Source organism: Passer domesticus, chromosome 15 (genome assembly GCF_036417665.1).
Source record: "Passer domesticus isolate bPasDom1 chromosome 15, bPasDom1.hap1, whole genome shotgun sequence".
NCBI lineage: Eukaryota > Metazoa > Chordata > Aves > Passeriformes > Passeridae > Passer > Passer domesticus.
In genome coordinates this window covers 6,805,916-6,825,790 of record NC_087488.1, presented here as the reverse complement: position 1 = coordinate 6,825,790, position 19,875 = coordinate 6,805,916, and the positions used below count along the sequence as shown (strand labels likewise).

The following is a 19,875-nucleotide window of genomic DNA, read 5'->3' as shown; positions in this document are numbered from 1 at the left end:
ACCAGGCACTCCAAAATACTTTTATACTTTTCCTCTGGTTTTGGTTTGGGTTTTTCCATTATTTTCATCTTCATTTTTTGGGGGATGAGGAGAATAGGAAAGAGTTTCCAGTTTATTGTTGTTGTTTTTCTTTTTTTTTTTTTTTTTGGAAATCAATGAGCAGCCTCCTGTCACCAAGCTTTTTAAAATGCAGGAAAAACAGAATTTTATGATACACAAATGCCAACACACTGTGTAAGCAGACTGCAATTTTGTGAACTGCAGTCTGTGATTATACTTCAATAATTCACTATCTTTTCATACTTGATAACTAATTACATGATCTATGCATTTTTTTCATAGAAGCCAGATTACGTGTGCTTGAAAGACCTCAGTCTGAAACAAAGCATAGTCTTGCTTGATATTTTTGTGAACTAGCTTGAATTGCTTATACCTACAGAAATAATATAGATTCTTTATTTTCATTTCCTTTACCACAGTTTTCTCTCAGCCACTCTTGGTAAGAATCTGTAGCTGCATTTCTCTTCTTGACCATAGAGGATTCAAATAGAGCAAAGGACACTGTACATGAGCCTTTTCACACTGCTAAGGAGAAACACGTCATCAAATTCATGTTTTCTTCTAGTGTCGATCCAGCCTGAGGGTTCTGACAAATGACAGCACTTCTCTGTGCAATGACTACATATTACCTGGGCCATGAAGAGCCTGGGTAACAGCAATCACTTGCCAACAGAGAAAATAAAATTTTGAATAGATGGTATATAAAAAAAGGCTCCAAATTTTATTCTGAAATTACACATACTGCAGGACTATTTTGACCATATGTTAGTCTCTCAAGGTAAATAGATGCTTTTTAATCTAGAATCTGGGTGCTAGAATGCTTTAATATTTATTGCTCCTTAACTTCATCAGCACCCTTTCATTACCCTTTCCAGCAGTATTTCTTGCAGGGAGACTCACTTTAAACATATAATGCACATTGATCTGCTGACACTGTACAGTGAAACCTAAAAACACTCAATACCTAACAAAGTTGCATGATTTCCTGTAGGACTGCAAAAAAATTTAGATCTAGATGGGCCTTCCAAATAAAGGCAAAATGGCATGTCTTAGAAATGGAAGCCAGAACAACCCTCTCAAGGAATGATCAGCATTGGAAATAACCATTAAAATGAGGGCTTGCTTGAAAAGGAGTTGAGAATCAAGTTACCTCTATTGTTTTATAACCCAAATGAGGCAGAGTACGTCACTTCCAGCATGAAAACATTTCAGGATGCACTCTTTGGGACTTCCTTGTCTAGTCTCCAGCCTGAGGCTTTGCCTCACACAATTTGCACTCAGAACAGACACTGTTACAAGTTATCTACAAATACTACATAAAAAGGAGGAATAATACAACAAGAAGTTCCAGTTTAAGCATACCCACTAAAAATACCGACCAATGCAAACACATGCAACCTACATTTGTGAAAGTTACACTGCCAGACTATTTATATTGCAGCCTGTTCTGCACCAATGAAACAGCCTCCTGAAATGTGGAGGGGTTCAGCCACAAAAGTGTTATTGCAAAAACTTTAAATATTAACATCCTAAATAATTATTTTCAAATATTTCATATTTGGCCCACTGTTACAAATTAACCTGAGGAAGAGATACACACACAAAAGAACATGTCTCTTGAGTTTAAAAAAAGATGCTTCATGTGAAAATCAACTTATCCACTATGGTGGAAGGCTACCAGTTTACATTACAGATTTATTCAAAGCAATACTTCAGTTAAAACAAACCACGGACAAAAAAAAAACCCCTCAACATTCTAAACTGTTTGTGCTAGGAGAGAAGTCAGACAAACAGGACATTATTGCACCAGTACTTGAAGTCTCTACTGAAAAAGCCAAGTATTTGGAGTTCCAGAAAGCTGACGAGATCCCTGCAATTTATACCACAATTTACTTTTAATTGGCTTAGTCAATTAAGTGATCTAAAACCATAAAGCCCTACTCTTTTAATCCAATAACACAGCAACTTCATTTTACAATAAACTGCTCTGTATGCCTTAGTGCCTAGGCTGAAGGTGCTGAGTGAATACCTGCTGGGCTCTGAGCAGCAGAAGGAGTGGACGTCGAGCTTGCAGTCACTGAATCACAGCGCCCTGTACTGCCACTGCCGCTGGAAGGGGATGGTGATGACAGTGGGGATGGATTGTGCTGATTGATGCACTGGGCTACAGCAAAGCCTGCAAAACAGGACAGTAAAGTTTACAAGTTAAATATCATCTTGAAAGAGTTAAGCTGTTGAACAAATTGGGAAAGGGTAAAAGCAAATCCTGTATCAAGGTGAAGCCAACCTCATATAGTGACCCAGAGGATGTGCCCTCTCCCTCCTTCATCCTGGAAACCAAAAAAAGTCTGAATGTACCCTACTGAAAACAGGCTACAAGTGCTGATCAGTGAAAAAGCAAAGAGTTTAAGGGATTCAAAGCATTTTAAAACGTAGAGATTGCACAAAAAGTCAAAACACATCAAAACTCTTCATCTAGCCAATATATTCACAGGTCACAGACCTTAACATGATAAAGAAAATAATTAAGTCAAAAGTGAACAAAAAACCTCTAGGATAGAAGACATACATTTTTTACTAGACATAACTTCAGAAAGTTTTAATCAATCACATCTAATGCTGGCATTGAATTTCATCCAGCCTCTCACAAACTAATTTTTTTCCAATCTGAAGACTGGAAAGGTCTATATATACAGTGTCTGACAACACTTAGATGAGTCATCTTCTGGCTTCTAGTGTAATACTTCTTCAATCTCTTTGCATGTAGCATCTTTTTCTTTCCTGGCCACCTTGCATTCATTCTTTTCTCCTTCTCTAAGTACATACCTATAGCTACTTCTTCTAGCTTTGATAGCAATCAGCTTTTCAGAAGTTGATGCACTTCTTACAGCAAAAATAGTGTTTTCACCATGGGCTGTAGGTCAGGTGAGGTACAGCCTTTTTCTGCTTCTGCAGCTCTCCTCCTTCTCTCCCATGGCAAACTACTAATTCAGAAGTTTTGGCAGTCCTGTGAATTACTGATAGCAGCCACCACGTGGCCTGTAAAACACCTAACAATACTCTAGTTGCTACCTTCACTGAACAGTCAACGCTGAAAGGAAAAGTATCTGACAATCAGGTAAGACTGAAAATGCACCACACAGTTCTTTATTCTTTTATACAGGGAATCTCCCATGGCACTGGATGGATTATTCACTCAAAGAATCTCCAATATGGGGAAGGTGCTGGTACCATACAGGACACAGCCACCCAAAACTCACTTTAAATGGACATGTTACAAGAAGCTCTGAAAGCTTTGAAACATAGATATACAAGTCAGGAAAATGCTGTTAGCAGCAACACACTGACAGGCTGTGCTACAAGTGAAAACAACACAGTGATGAGAGCACAGAAGAAAGCTCACAAACATCTGTCATGTGAATAATCTGACTTGATCTGCAGTCACACCTCCTACCTCCCACACTTACCCAAGAACTAGACTCAAAACCACTTGCAGAAACACAATGCTATTCTGAATTTCTATAGTACTGCTGCATAGTTTCATATAGGTATTTAACTGTCACTTTTACAAAGTTAAATTACAATTCATTATGTCCAAGATGAACTTGAAAGAACCAAATCACCACCAAGGCAGGAGAGATCTCTTTCAGTGAAAAACAAAATAGTTGGTAAGGAGCTAATTATCCTATACATGTAAATAAATCCATGTATTTTATTTCAGAAACCAAACTGATCGATCTTCTACAATCATTTGGGCAAGTTAAACTGAGGTTACACAAAGTGACGCCTGACAGTCTGCAAAAAGTTAACCACAAACTGAACCACCTCAAATGTGAAAGACTTCCACATGTATCACTGGCCCTGAGTGCTACAGTCTTTAATCACAGAAAATGTACATTAGATTTTTCATACACAGTTCAGAGTTTGAAATACCAGTTAGGATGGGGAAACAAGGAATAACCAGTGGACTTGCGACCACAGAAGTGAGGCAAAGCCAACTGTTAATGCGAATGAAATGAAGAAGAGTTCCTAAAGGCACTGATACAAAAGAGCTTACATCAAGATACTCAGCTTCCCTTACAGTGCTGGTAAAAGTCGCACCCATCTGAAGCATTCTGTATCCACAAAGTTTGCACTTCAAGGGAGAAGAAACCTTCCACCCTCACCAGAACAGCAGGAATCAGTAAACAAGGTCTCCCATGACTGCCACAGGGAAAGCTGGCCTGATTTAGCAGGATTGCCAGCCCAAAGCTCCTGCAAAACAGCACTCTCTGATTCATGTCCTTACACAGGAGCATTTCCTTCAAAATGACTTCAACGTATTTTCTCTCTCCAAACAATTGGAAAGGAAGAATTTTAAGTGTGCTAACAGAAGCTAATTTAGGTAGGAGGAAAAGGTAAGCCTAAATCATTCACAATACTGTAACTAGGAAACTACTGACCAAGAAAAAAAAAAATCTAATCAGGAAACTCCTACAGGGAATACCTGGAAAGAAAAAGTGAATGGAACTAATCATAGCTACAGGAAGCAAAATAACAGTTAGGAGGTTCATCTGATGATGACAAGAATATTGGTTCATACTACACAAAGGGTTCCAAATCCGTGAATTATTTTTTCCTTCAGACTTTAATATTAAAGATGGTTATAGCTTGATTGCCATGCTAATGGTTAACCAGTTTTTCTCCTCCTTTTTTCCTCTCAAAACCTTATTATAATCTACTAAGATATTAACAATGGATAAAATATTAAGAGAAATCTATTGATTCCTTTTGCTTTTCAAAAAAAAATTACTTAGTAGGTAAGCAACCGCACTTGTTAAAATATTTAGATGTACCTTTTGCTGGAAATCGTTAACATTTCCCTTAAGACATGCTGGGCATATAAATCTCAGAATAGAGCTGATACTTGAAACAAACTCTTGAGTTTGCTTGAAGAGGAAGTCATTATTTATTTACTTTCAGTAGAAAACCTTTGTTCACAGGGCCCCTACCAAATCTGCTGGTTTCTTTGAAAACAGCGTTCTTTATTTACACAGATGGCTTCAGAAGTACAACACATTCATACACAGCTAACACAGGAGATGGTGAACAGTCCAGCCAGCTACACTATCCCTAAAATGCTCTAACATTCTAGCAAAGGCCAGTAACTTAAAATAGACCTTGGAGTATACTCATAGCCATGACTTCATGATGATAAAATTCATCAATTGATTTTGCTTACGTTGCTCTCTGCTGAGAACTGTCCAGTCCAGCAGGAGACAATCACAGCATGTCCCTGCACTTTTCATTGTGTTCAGGGGGATGTTCTGAAGCATCGTCTGTGACATTCCCATCACCCTCCACTTGCCCTGCACAAAATCCTGTTTTAAGCTATAACAATCCTCACCCTCTTTCTCCCAGACACCAAGATTTTAATTTTGCACTGTGGAGCAATGAAGGAAAATGAAGCCCAGTTTGACAACAATAAGGGACCACAGAAGGTAACTGCAGTTCTCTAGTGACATATGCAGAGCTTTATGTAGGCACTATGAGAGAAACTGAACCAGACAACTGCAATGAGTGTTCTCGAAAGTTCTAAATTCATTGACAATAGGAATGAGGGAACTGATTTAACAGCTGTATCCAAGTTCACAGACTGAAACTTGCAGGAGGAATGAAAACATTTATATGATAGTTAATTTTTTAAAAACCATGCTGGATGTACAGCACTGACAGCCAACACAGTCCTAACAAAATACTACTTAATTAGTATTCAAAAAATGTTGCCAGAAAAACAACACTGCTTTGAATCTACAAAGGACATCATCACCAAGGGAAAGGGAAAGCATAGTTTGATTCTTGAAAGTACAACCAAATTAACTGATTGTGAGAGCTCTGCAGAACTCAAACACCAGCTGGAGCTGTAGCAGTAAGAAATGAATACATGAAGCCAGTAATTTAACTGCAACTTGTTCAGTAATTTTTTCAAAGCCACAAAATTCTCTTGAAGTAAAAATCATTGCAAGCCTGATTAAGAGATAAGCACAAACAAATTCCTATAAAAATCATTAGCAACAAGGAAACCTAATTAATCCCTCAGCAAAGATAAGATAACAAACCCACATTTGATACTGGTTTTGTAATCAGATATAAAACCAGGATATTAATCCATTTTTATTATATTATTGCCTGTCATAAAATGCATTTCAAAGATGCTGTACTTGAAATACTTCAATTTCCGCGCTCATTTCTTATACTTTGTATCAAATAAAAACTTCAAAACACTTTTCCTTCTGGATCTGCAAGTGGAAGTCTACATTTCCTGGATTCAAATAAAGTATGTGGTTGCTTGAACAAATGACTATGTTGCATCATCCCCAATATTACCCTTCAAATTAGAAGATGAAGTCATTAGTTAGGAACACAAGTGCAGTCTCCTTAGAGAAAGCTGAAGTAGTAACTCTGGACTCTTTACAACCACACCTTTTCTGTGGAAGTCAGGTCAAACAAGGCAAACACTCCCCTCACACAACATACACTTGTCTTTGAAATACCTGACTGACAATACCTATGGTTTTATAATTTCTGTTCCCCAGCCAGGACTCGGGTAACTGAGCTCCAATTTAGTCTTAAAGCAGTAAAACATCTGTGTTCTAAGTAATATGAATTCTGTGCATTTGAATTCTGAATCACATTTAAAGAGAAATGCTGAGTTCTGTGAAATGACTGGCGGCAAGTGGTAATGAAATCTTTTGTGTAATACAGCACAATTAAGTACTTCCAAGCAGAATGAGATTTCTCTTTAAAATGACACAATCCAAAAGGAAAAATGTCACCATCTGGAAAAGAATTTGTGCAGAGAAGTCAATTTGTGAAACAGACAATAAGGAGATACAAAAGCAAAGAACTCATTGATTTAGAATAATTCCTTTAATCCCAGTTCCAAGCTAATGTTTTAGGAATAGCTGTGGCCCTTTTTTGTCTTGCTCACTCTGAGGGAAATGAGGCAGTGCACAGCATTTTTCACAATCCAGCATGAAAACATTCATAACCAAATTAAAGGAGGAAATATTCACAACTGACTGGGACTGGTCTTAGAATCTACATGGGAGGTGCTGGGCTGCAGCTCCAGAGCTGTGTCCAAAACCCATAACTTCAGCTGAAGACTGAACAGGAAGATCCAGATGTGTTGCATAAATACTGACTATGCAAAGCATGATTTAAACTAACTTGATTTGTAAGGAAGGTGAGGTATTAAGACATCTGGAGAAACTGCCATGGAAGTATTGCTCACAACATACCCAGAATACACACCCAGGTGTTACTTGTTTCTCTCAGAGTACCTTTTGTCACAAGCCTCATCCTGGAGTTGTGTGTTCAGGTACACATCACAATAAGCTTTTAACTGCTTGGACAAGTTATAGTACAGTTTCCGCAGATAGAAATCACAAAGCAAAAACTGCTTGTTAATGAATGTTAACCTTACCTGGGACTTTGTCAACAGATGCAAAGACAGAGCGCTGCACTGTGGGGTCACTGCTCCCACGCCGGGACTGGTCATAGAATCTAAATGGGAGGTGCTGGGCTGCAGCTCCAGAGCTGTGTCCAAAACCCATAACTTCAGTTGAAGGCTGAACAGGAAGATCCAGGAGAGCTATGTTTAATCACAATTGATAGTTTTTGTTACTCAAATACATAAAAGGAAAAAGAGGTGACAAGAAAATTGATAGTTTGCTCAGGACCTAAGACTAAACCAGATTTTAACATAACTTGCTTTCATTTGCCTCTTAGTTATGGTTACAAATGCACTAACAAATAAAGAGTCAGTGCTTCTGGCAACCTTTTCCACATTGCTGTCCACACCACATTCACACTAGGGAAACCTCAAAACACAGTGGAGAAGGAAAAAAACCCCAGGATTACAGGAAGCCCCTTGCACCAAAAAAACCATAGGAATTATTAACAATAAAAAACCCCTTTTGTTTTTCCCTGCAGAAATAAAATAATTCATTAGTTACAATGGAATACTGCAGAAAGCCAGTTAGAGGCAATGGGCTTTAAAATAGAAAAGAAATGCCTCTGCATTACATTCAACCCAAAATTTTTAATATCAAGTAGATTGTAATATCCACAAACTTGCTTTCAATTTTTTTTACATGGAGCAAGGCATTAAAGTGTGACATATCCACTTTATAAACTCAAAGTTATAGATGAAACTAAATCTGTTCCTTGGAAACTCAGCCCTGGTATAGAGCTTTCTGTGGCCCACCACTCCTCAGCGTGGCTCAGCCTTACATTACAGAGTGACTTGCAGTGACAGCCAGTTGTTGTCCCCCAGCACCCTTTCAGGACAAGCGCTCACCTGCTATCCTCTGCATTTTGGTGCGCCGAGCCTGGATGCGGCCTTTGGCCAGGCGCTGCTTGGCGATGATGCAGCGAATGTGATCCGCAAAAATAAACGTGGCCTGGAGGATGGGGAAGGGCTTCGAGTGAGGGCTGGAGGCAGGCTTGTGAATGATTATGTTCAGGGCTCTGCTGTCATCCTCTACTCCAGTCACCTGCATATCCTAAAGAGAAGAGGAATGCAAACAGTTAAAGAAAAAGTAAAGAAAAGTTAAAGAAAAAGCTTTTCTAAAACTACAGGTTAAATATTAACATTGAAAGAAAATACTATGAGAATGTTCCTTTAAAGCTCTTACTAAGACAGTTTCTGTGTCAAAAAACCCAACAAAATAAAACCAAACCAGACTCTGTAAGTTGTACAACTTGGATTTACTTCTTCAGAAATCGGTATTTATAGATTGTGTTATTTAAGCACAGCAAATTTTCAGGAAATACAAACAGTAATGGTTAAGGCAAGAAAGAGAAATGAGAAAAACTTCCTTAGATAAGCATAGACCATTTTGAAATTACAACCTGCCATCTTTTCTACCTGTGCAGGAAAATCAGAACTCTAAATGAGTTAATTAATGTACTATTTGAGTAAAGTGCTTGGACAGATGTGACTTCAGTGTACAAATGAGCACAGTCCAACATATGTTAAGGAAGTTACCCCATCTGCAATTGTGTCTCTGGTTACCTACGTAAACTTCTTCAGAAAATCAGAATTGTTTTAAAAGGCAGGAAGCAGAAAAAAGAGGAAAGAAACAAGGAAGCATGGTACAGAGCTTAAATACGTAAGCCAATACTAGTATTACTATTTATCCCACATAAAATGTAGATTTTCAGCTTGGAAAAGCTGGCCACCCAAACTACAACTTGCCTTACCTGCAGAAGGCCTGCAAACTTAACTACTCCCCATCCGAGTCTGGCAACATCTGGTTCAACCAAACTCATCTGGTAAATATCCACAGCCAGGAATCTTTGAACTTGACCCCCATCCTTTGTTACAACTGTGCAAGCAATCAGATCACTGTTATCTAAAGGAAGGAAGGAAGGAAAAAGGTTACATAACACTGAAGTTGAGGATTCTGGGGTGTGGGTATTTTACATAAGAGAAAATGTTAACATATAAAAATTTAACAATCTGGACAACACATGGTTAAAGCTTCTGTTCACATTATTAACAGATATTTTAACTTCCCTATCATAGTTACGCAGAAAGGGCAAGAGAGATTTTAACAACAGTGGTTCCCACATACAAGTTAAATGTAAGATGGGTACTAGATACACCTTGCTTTCTCTTAACGCCTCTATTACATTTCAGAAAAAAGCATCCTCCATCTCAGGGGTGAAATTGCAACAGTGCCAATTTATCTCACTATGTGAAGTCTCAAGAAGTCTTGTTAAAAAACACAGCCAGACCCAACACCACTGCAGGCCATGACTTCTACATTGTTGTAAACTTTGTCTCCTGACACAAGCTACCTTTGTACAGGTCTGAAACCTATGCTGGCTCTTGGATGCACTTCAATTTCAAGATTATTTGGACTCTCCAGGTAAATTGTAGCAGTGTTTTGACAACATTTGTTAAATGAGGTGACAGTTTTTCCTTTATCAATGTATTTCATTGACTTATATTGAACAAACATACCCTCTCCAACTCCAGAAACCCCTCCAACAAACCCTAAAATACATTCTCCGCCATTTCCTCACTGCCCCAATCCAGTTGACACCCATTATTAATAAAAAGGGACTAAATCACCCTCTTTACACCAGCTGAAATCTACCAAGCAGCCCTCAAACTGGCAGTGCCAACCCCTAGCAGAGCCCTGCTAACTACTAAGATTTGCTTTCTCCTTTGCTTCATACTGATACTCTCATTCATATATTTGATGCACACAGGTCTTTTCCGCTCTCATCTAGTACAACCTACAGCAAGTAAAATATTGTGAAGGCTATATAAAACAGAACTTATTTACTCATCCGAACATGAAACAAGCATTTAACACCATTTTTCATACAAGAAACATTTGCAGGATAAACTACAAGTGAAGTGTACAGCTCTTCACAGTGGCAGGTCATACAACTACAGACAACAGCCATAACTTATGGTCAGGAGGTGGAACAAATTCTTTTGCAGCAGGTTACCCAGAGATGTTGTAGAATTTACATCACCAAAGGTTTTCAAGCTTCAAAAATCAAACCAATTTCCTCTTCCCCACAAAAAAACCCCACAACACAAGTGAGAGATCCTTTCCAACTAACATTTATACGAATCTACCAATTACCCTTTACCAGCAGGATCCATTCAAAATTCATTGAGTGGTAGGAAAGAAAAGCATGAAATACAGAACCCTAACACAATTAAGAGGATAATTAATGCTAACCAGTGTGAATCTACTGTCAGCTTTTGAAATTTGAGAAAACAAGTTTAATCAATAAATGCAATACATACAGGACATGATTCAGTTAACGTGAGGATTGATTGCTATTACCTTCTCACAGCCCTGGAAGGCTCAAGAAATCCATAAAGGACTGGCAAACATTACTGTAAAAACCTGTGGAGGATCTGTTCCTGTTTAGAGAAGGAGCTGAGACACCAGGCAGAAGTGGATATTTCTCATTTTGGTATGCTTTATTTCTTGCCTCTTTTACTCTTTAACCAAATTAATCCATCAACATAGTTATTTCAGTTGACTTGAATTCCTGGAGCAGTCCTGTTCTTCTCAAGACACAAAGTGCTTGGATTAGGACTCCTTCAAACAGGGTATGTCAGGCTGATGAGTTTTTTGGGAGATATCAGCTAACAGGCCACAACACCAAATAGAGTTGAGGAGTTCTCAAATAGTAGTTTGTGACGAGCATTTACAAAGTTTGAAGTGCAACAGCAAGCGGGTTAAAATACTTGCTGTACAAATTCAACTGCCTAAGTACAAAAATGCACTACTTCAGGAACTCAAAGGGCAGAATGCCTTCCAGAACAGAAAGTTTTTATTTTAGACCTAACAACACCTTGAAGCAAAGCATTACTGTAAAAGTCTTTAAAAGAACAGAAAGGAAAGTCACTCATTTACTAGGCAACTGTTACAGGAATCCTTTGAGCCTATACAACTGAATGTAGTCATTTACATGACTGTTTCTAGTTCACAGCTGCTGAGGAGTCATAAACTGTCATCTTTGATGACAAAACAGAAGAGAAATGTGGTTAAACACATTTTCAGTGAACTGATATAAGAATACTTACAGCTATGCTATGAAACAGCTAGAGATACCCAACCACACTCAGGTGAAAATATCAAGCCCAGTAAACTTCAGTGCTATTCAAATTTAGTCTGATTACAATGAACCACAGGCTGAATGGCTTCCTGGTGTGACACTGCTGCAGAGAACTGGAGTGCCTCTTCTGAGAATAGCAGTAATGGCTAATTTCTCCTCATGCAAAATGAAGCTTGCAACCAGTTTGGACACTACACCTCCATTATATGGATCCAAGACTTCTGTGGACTCTCTCCAAGAAAAATCCAAGTTTTAGGAAATACAGCCAAGGAAGGAGAGTTTATAGACCTCAGCTGCTTGCAGTGTGGAAGATGTAAATTCAGGGAAAATAGTTGCCTGTGTTTATAAAAATATTTGCCTGAAAAGACTGTATTGTAAGAAATCTTTATGAATGTAACAGCTACTCAATATGGTCTAAATGCACCTGATCTGCCTTGGGGCTTGATCTTTAATGATTTTATAATTTCCAGTCATTCCAATTCCAGAAATCATCTGCAGACATTAAAAGCTCTTACAGAAAACTTTTAGCCCTTTGTACACACAGCTGGCAGCCCAAGATAAGCATTAAGCTGGAGATAGTGAATGCAGCACCTCCCACTTCACAGGAAGAACTGTTCCCAACAACAGGCAGCCCTTCTGGGATGATATTCTGCTTTACTAACTAAGAAAGCAACCAATCATGAATCCACCTTGTTCCCATGAAGTACATTTAGTTGAAGAGAGAGGATGTGTCCCTGGTCATACACCTGCACCACATTTTGGGTTACTCTCTTTGCCACAAATATGACAAATTGTCCTGGATGCCTTTTTTAGCTGACCCCGGGTTGAGCAGGAGGGTGGGACTAGATGATCTAACGAAGTTCCTTACAACCTCAATTATTTCATCAAACTTGTCTCAAATATTTTTTAAAATTGTTGACTGTGATGGCCTTTTAAAGCCTGCTCACTCTGTCTGCCAAGCAGGCAAAGAAACTTAACTATAATGTTACTCTTTTTTCTGTTTCAGCAAAGAAATAACAGCTTTAAATGTATCCTCATTTATCTCTTGGCCATGGCATTTAAAACATTAAACTAACAGAATCCTGTTATCACCTGAAACCAAGCCCTGAGGCTGGTAATTTGAGCTGCCAGTGACTTTACACAGTGAGCTGCTGAACAAGACTGAAAACACCTCCAGACTCACAGGCAGTCTAAGTTAAACAGTTGTCACAAAACACGTAATTGCTTCCAAACTATTTACAGTGGAAAAACACTGCAAAGTAACAGCAGTTCTAATTTTGGATATCTAATTCTAATTCTGCATATCCAGCAGGATGGAATGACCTAACTCTCTAGTCATACATTCATATATACTGGTGACAACCTTGCAACTACACCTAAAGGTTTGCATTCAACATATGTGCATCAAAATATTAACAATGCTTCTTTACAAGAAACTTGAATCCCTCATCAAGCTCACATAAAACACCATCATTACATTCAGGCAAAAGGAAAAAAGGAGCTATTTTGATACAGTTTTGTGGGATTTTTCCAAATCCAAACAGTAGCTGAAACCGTTACTGGATCATGTTAACCTCTACTCCCTTCTTGAAACCATTTGTATACAAACAAGCATAAACACTGAAGGCATCTTAATGTTCCCAAGAATTTTAAAAGCCCAACACCACCTCCAAAGTGATATTAAAAAGGCACGCAAATGTAATTTTTTGGGGTCATGCTTTGCCCACTGCAGTTTCCTCCCAAGGTCTGGCACCTATGCAATCATGTGCATCCTCTGTGCTTTATGTCAAAATGCTGATATTCTGCTGTCTCTCCTGTTTGGGCAAAGACTCAAAAAATACATTTTTATGTTACAACACACAGCAGAACCTTAACACCGTGCTATTTCAATTCAGGCAGTTTAAGTAAGAATAGCAGTTCAAGCAGTTTAGGAAAAAATAATTTATTAATTAATTAATAATTAATTATTTTTGTAATTTTTGTATCAATGAGACTGTTTAGGAAATTGAGGGGCTACTTACTCAAATCCAGAACATCATCTGCCTTTATCAGATCTCCCTCCCTCGTGAGTGGTAACTGAGTTTCCAGCTCACCTTGCAAGTGCAGCGACAGCGAACGGAGCATAAAGAAAACTCTGATTGCCTTGAGAAATGAAAGAAAAGATTATCAGAATATTTTTACACTCAATAACTACATATTTTAACAGCATCTTACAAACATATACTGGCTTTTACAACTCCCAAGTTTGCTGTCCTATAGTAAATCTTTTTAATACATTTAAAATTCAAATTAAAATTTTAATACCTTTTACATTGAAAAAGTAGAATGTAATCTCCAACTTAGTTTAAAAAAAGACACGAAAGAAGCTGAAACATGCCATTTATTTTCAGTGAAGCAGAAGTAGCAGAGCTTTTTCTTACTGGCACACTTACACAGATTGTGACTGACAGGGAAATGATTACAGGAGCTGTTTAAGCAAAAAAAAATCTTGGAATATTTTTATTTAATCATTACTTTAAGACTGATTGTATTTGCAATACTTCTATGCTATAGACACCTACACAACCAACCTTCAGAGACTCTCACATTTTTGAACTTAAAACAGTAATAACTTTTCTGGCCAAGTCCAGCCAACATGTCTACAAGTTAAGAGAGAAACAGAGGGGATTTCTGCATTTCAATTTGCTGTTCTCACTAAAACTAGCCACATGCAACGTAACTTTCTTGGAGTACTTAATTTATATTCTCAGAAGGTCTTCACCAGGGCAAAGCATTCTGAAAGCTGCAACAGTCCCAAGAAACTTTCAACAGCTGCTCTGTGAAATGAATATGCTAGTTTTGATTTACAAATTCATGACATATGGTATGCAAAGACCCAAGTGTCAAAGAACAATCATTTTATTAGCCACATTTTGAAAGGCACCATTTATAATCCTCTTTCCCTACAAGAACTGCATTTTCAGTACAGCAAATGAAAAATCATTTTTTATTACTTCCGGTGTTCTGCTTTTTAAGAGTTTCCTACACAGTAATTCTGTGGTGTACTGTAAATTAACTGCTGCTTTACAGTAACAGCATTGAATTCATGAACAGCTGCAGTGCCCAGAAACTCCCAGATTGCAGGAAGTATCAGGAAAAACAAATCTAAAGTGCTTTAAGGGAAAACCCTTCACTCCTCTATTTTTAAAATCAACAGAACAGTGGCTCCTGTGAAGTAGAACTGTGAGTGTTTGGCCAGCTCTCCACTGGCAGTGCTTCCAGGAATTTCTGGCAGAACAGGGATGAAGAGAGGGAAGCCATGTATCAGGTTCTTCCATGAAATGACCCCAAAGCAAAGGACATCAAGGGTATCTAACAAAAATATGATAATACTATTTAATTCATGAGAAGAGAGTCACTTTAGAATGCGAGATGATCACTCTCATTTAGGCAGACTGCCTTCTAATGTATTGTGGATTTACTGATATTATACAGGATTACTATAAAGCAGTTTTCCTACCAAGGGCTTCAAGAAGAGTTCACAGTATTTGGTTTAGTATTTGCCAAATTCAATCAAGAACAGGAAAATCTTGGCATTTTTGGTAACCCAAAAGCTAAACCAACAAGGTTTTTGTTTGGCTTTGGTTTCTTTTTTTTTTTAATTTGGAGGGCAACCATCACTCAGCTTTCACTTATCTTCCCCCTCAAAGCTCTTCCTCCTAGACTGCATTAATTTTTATCACATTCATTTCCTATAAAACTAATGACACTCCTCTCCAAACACGGAATCACATTTAGGGCAGAACAAAGTACAGGACAAGAAAATAAAACTAGAACTTCAGCTTTTGCAAAAAAAAAAAAAAAAAATCAACAAGAATATCAGATGAAATGGGAATTGTGCTGTGCTTCCTATGACACTGACAGCCCTCACATTCCCACAAAAAAGTGTTCTTAGTACTTCAAAAACTTCTCACAAAGTGAGATTTTTGAGAGCTTCTCCTGAAGTTGTTAAAGAGGAGAACAGCTGCCACTTACAGGGACTTTCTACAGCAAGGAAACAAGTTCCTAACAGTTAAGAACTCATAATATAACCAAAGTTCACTTGCTAGTGAAATAAAACTTGGAAACTTTCTGAATCATGTCAGAGCATGCTCGGAATCAAATCATTTCCATTTGAAACCATGCTTAGAAGCTCAGCAGGCTGAGTGGCAGCAGCAGTGTCACAAGGTGTACCTGAGTCCAGTGTTTTGTCATGGCAGGTCAGCCGGGGCGAGGCAGCCTGGCTGCAAGGAAGCAGCACAGGAAATGAGGAGATACCAAACCCTGGGTGCAAGGGACTGGGGAAGGAGCACCAAGGAATCATTCTGGGAATTCCAGCTCGTGATGGAGACGCTTTCATCCCAAAGGATCTACACGAATATTTGTATTGATTTTTTTATCTCCACCAACAGAAGTTAAGCTATTCCTTACTTAGCACATGAAAATCCTGGAACAGTCATTTCCCACTAATGTGCATTTCTAAGTATCCTTCTGTTGAACGCCACAGAGAGAATTTCAGGAAGCATTCCTGCTTTCTAAGAATAATACTTTTCAAAATAATTCACTGTATTCTAACTTGCTGTGATAACAAAAGCTGTGTGGCTTATAAGCAATGAAAACAAACCTTTCCAGAAGATTCCTGGAAATATTTTTTCTTCAAGAGTAGTTGAATATACTTACACAATACAATTATATAAATGCAAAAAAACTTAGAGAACAGCACTTCCCAAATAATGATTTCATGCAGTAACATATCTCTTAGATTTACTGACAGTGCAAGGCTGCTGGGACACACCCAGATAAGGGCCAAGAACTGATTAACCAAGAATGGAAATAAGGATGTTGTCACTCAGGTAAATATCACCTTTACAGATTGTGTCAATCACAAAAATAGATACTTTGCTGGTTCTCTCTTTGTTCTCAAATCTCTATCACAAATTATCTTGCCAAGATGAACGCTCATGTAAAATTAATTTTTTTGCCACGTCTAGAAATATGAGCAATACAAAAACAGTCAGACTTCCACGGAGAATATTACAGGAATATAATTGAGATAACAGATCACAAGAAAGCTGACAATATACTGAGTATTATCAAAATGCCTTTCTTTGTAGCTTTCTGTATGGTCTGAAAACTTAAAACCCCAATGCAAGAACACGTTGCATTGACTAGACACAAGAAATCAGAGAGAAAGTTTCTCCACTGGGGCAGGTAATTATTATATATACTCTACACAGGTCTGTCTCCAGCAAGCTTTTAGGATTTTATGGATGAAGCTTCCAGTCAAAGAGTTTTCAAAGAAAAGTACTTGTATTCCTAGAATTACTCAATGATTTTGGCATCATTTTGTCATGAGCAGATATAAGAAAAATAGTCTTACTCACCCTTCGTGTTCTTTCCACATCTCCACAAGGCAACCTTTTCACAAAATCAATCCCAGTCAGAGGTGTCCCCGTTGGGGGTAGCAAGATTGAGGCATCCATCATCAAGTATTCTACATTCATAGGTTTCATCTACAAGAATATGTTAGCACTGGTTAGTATACAGAACAATAAGCATTTGCCTCTAGCTTCAAATACAACTCATTGGTGTGTATTTTAAAATTCTGAGAATTTTTAATACCATATCTTATTTCCTTAAATAAGGAAATTCCTTACATTCAATCTTTCATTTACTACATGCAACTTCTCATTGTTCCAGACACAATGCCAAAGTTTTCATACAATAAAACACAGGAACAACGCCAGAACATTAGAGAAAAGACATTTCCCAAATACTGAAAACCAAATTCTGCCAGGTTAATTTTAATTTTTGACTTGAATTTGTGGTTACTTCAATCACAAGGAAGTTTCTTGTAACTTTTTCTGTCCAAGAAGAACTTTCTCAAAAGAGAGAACATACTGAGCTTCAGGTATAGGAAGATTTTCATATTGTTTAGGGAAATCCAATAAATCCAGTGTTCCATTTAGTAGGCTGAAGCAATTTTTGTATATTCAATTTTATAAGTAATGGAATTTTATTAAATGAAGAGCTGTGAAGTTTCACATAAATAATTTATGTAAGTATAAACACAACTTGTCAGACACAAAACCACCACCTATATTTTGTTATCCTACTCCCAGCAGTAAAGGCCCCAGTGTGCCCAGCAGCTATCAGCACTTGTTCTTGTTCCTGTGCTGGATCTGAGTGTGAGGATTTGCCTGGGCAGAGGGGGTCTCACTTACTGTCATACTCCGGTATTCATCTTCAAACATATCCAGAAAGATCTCTTCTCCCTTCCAAAAGAAAGAACATGGACACCCCATGAAGCCTTGCTGTTTGGGCTCTGTCAGGTTTGGTTCTGTACAGTGTGTCTGTGAAGGGAGGCCAGGGCTGCAGGGCACTGCTGAGCCCTTCAGCAGCACTGCTGACACCTCTGGGAAAACACATTTAGGAAGGGGAGAGATTTCTCTGCAGCCCCTGGAGGACCATGGTGGAGCACAGCAGGCAGATGTGCTCTGAAGGAGCTGCAGTCTGCAGGACCCACACTGAAGCAATTGTTGTTCTGAAGGACTGAGCCCATGGAGGAGGGGGCCCACACTGGGGCAGGGAAGGTGTGAGGAGGGAGGAACAACAGAGAGAAGCTGTTCTGGACTGACACCAAATCCCTACTTCCCATTGCCCCTGCACCATTACAGGGGGAGAAGGTTGAAGAGCTAGGAATGAAGCTGAGCCTGGGAAAAGGAAGGGTTGAGGGACAGCAGTGTTTTAATTTGTTTTTGTTTCTCACTATCTAAATTTTTTTTTCTTGGCAATAAATGAATTTCTGTGAAGTTGAGTCTGTTTTGCCCAAGACTGTAATTGGCAAGTGACCTCCCTGTTCTTTATCTTGACAAGATATTCTATTCTCCCTCCATCCTGTTGAGGAAGGGCAATGAGAGAGCAGCTGAGTGGACCTCTAGCAGCCAGCCAAGGTCAAACCACCACAAACTACTTATTTTTTGTAAGCCACATTGAGCAAACATCCTTCAAGAGAATTCTAAGAAAAACAGGAAGATATTTCAGACACTTGAAATCTGTCATGGATTTACTGCTTCTTATACAGAAGTTAATGCCTAGGGCTAAAAAATTTAATTTCTTTCATTGTTTACAACACACGTGTAAAAGTAAAAAGCTACAAACATTTCCAATAAGAAAAAAAGTTAGGCAAAACTTTAGATCACAATTTCAGATATGATACAAACAAAAAGCAATGTCAAAACCAAACATATTCCATATCAGTGTCAATGATAAACTTGATCTCCAGGACAAACCCTGTGAGTCTTCCAACAGCCCTTTGTGACACATGTCAGGGGGGCATGGGAAGGGTGGAAAGCGAGGAATTCTCCAAGAAAACACTTCCTTCTCTATCACAAATTTGGAGTTCCCATCTTAAGAAAGGTGCTTCTTTGGTCACTATGTAAAGACTGGGCTGCAGACATTCCCCATATGTAAGGGATCTTTTTCTCACAGCATTTTGCATATTTACCTTATAGAAGCGACGAAGGAGATGAACACTTTCCTCCCTTGCACCCTAGGAAAGAGAAAATGCATTTCAGGGAATACATGCACCACTTATTTATTAGTCACATTAAAAAAACACCCAAACACTCATACAGAACAGGAAATCTAATAATTCATAGCCTTAATCCCAGAATTTGATAGAATACAATTCTCGCACCTATGAAAATGCAGCTTGAGTTTATTAGTTATTATTTCAAAAGCACTTTACATTATTGAGATGGATAACATACAAGTTTCAGAGAAACAAAGAAATAAAGAACTGTTGGAGAAGTTACAAGTTAAAATAACACAGATGAGAACAGAGCATAGGTTATGATGTTCACAGCACAGAGCTACCAACACAAACATCTTCTAGAAGCTCAAATTTCACATTAAGGCTTATTGCAATCAGAAATGAAACAAATTTATTCAACTAAAATTTATTCAACTTGGAGTACCAAGACCCAGACACCAGTAATGCAGTGACTGGGAATTTGAAAGAAAATACTCACCTCAAGACAATCAAGGTGAACACTTTTTATGATCCTGCCATTTTTGGAAAACACAAGCTGCTTCAGCAATAGGCAGCCAAGTTCTAAAGTTGCCAAACGAATTTTCCCATCTGTGAAAAGAAAATGT

General features: G+C 38.2%; 1 protein-coding gene across 10 annotated transcripts in view; it reads right to left on the bottom strand.

Moving 5' to 3' along the window:
• The window catches only part of CLEC16A (C-type lectin domain containing 16A), a 60,227-nt gene that overhangs the window by 12,627 nt on the left and 27,725 nt on the right, over window positions 1–19,875 (bottom strand). For 9 of the 10 annotated variants that reach the window (XR_010348066.1, XR_010348065.1, XR_010348068.1 and 6 more), the window contains 9 exons: window positions 19,749–19,858; window positions 19,223–19,267; window positions 17,940–17,990; window positions 17,100–17,228; window positions 13,719–13,839; window positions 9,307–9,458; window positions 8,402–8,606; window positions 7,526–7,693; window positions 2,090–2,236 (listed from right to left, as the gene is read on the bottom strand). Coding sequence is in view for 7 of the 10 variants with exons in the window: in XM_064390239.1 (XP_064246309.1) it covers window positions 2,090–2,236; window positions 7,526–7,693; window positions 8,402–8,606; window positions 9,307–9,458; window positions 13,719–13,839; window positions 17,100–17,228; window positions 17,940–17,990; window positions 19,223–19,267; window positions 19,749–19,858 (1,128 nt within the window). In the remaining 3 variants the exon portion in view is untranslated. Of the gene's footprint in view, window positions 1–2,089; window positions 2,237–7,525; window positions 7,694–8,401; window positions 8,607–9,306; window positions 9,459–13,718; window positions 13,840–17,099; window positions 17,229–17,939; window positions 17,991–19,222; window positions 19,268–19,748; window positions 19,859–19,875 lie in introns of those variants that run through there. The other variant, XM_064390238.1, reaches the window with a different exon arrangement.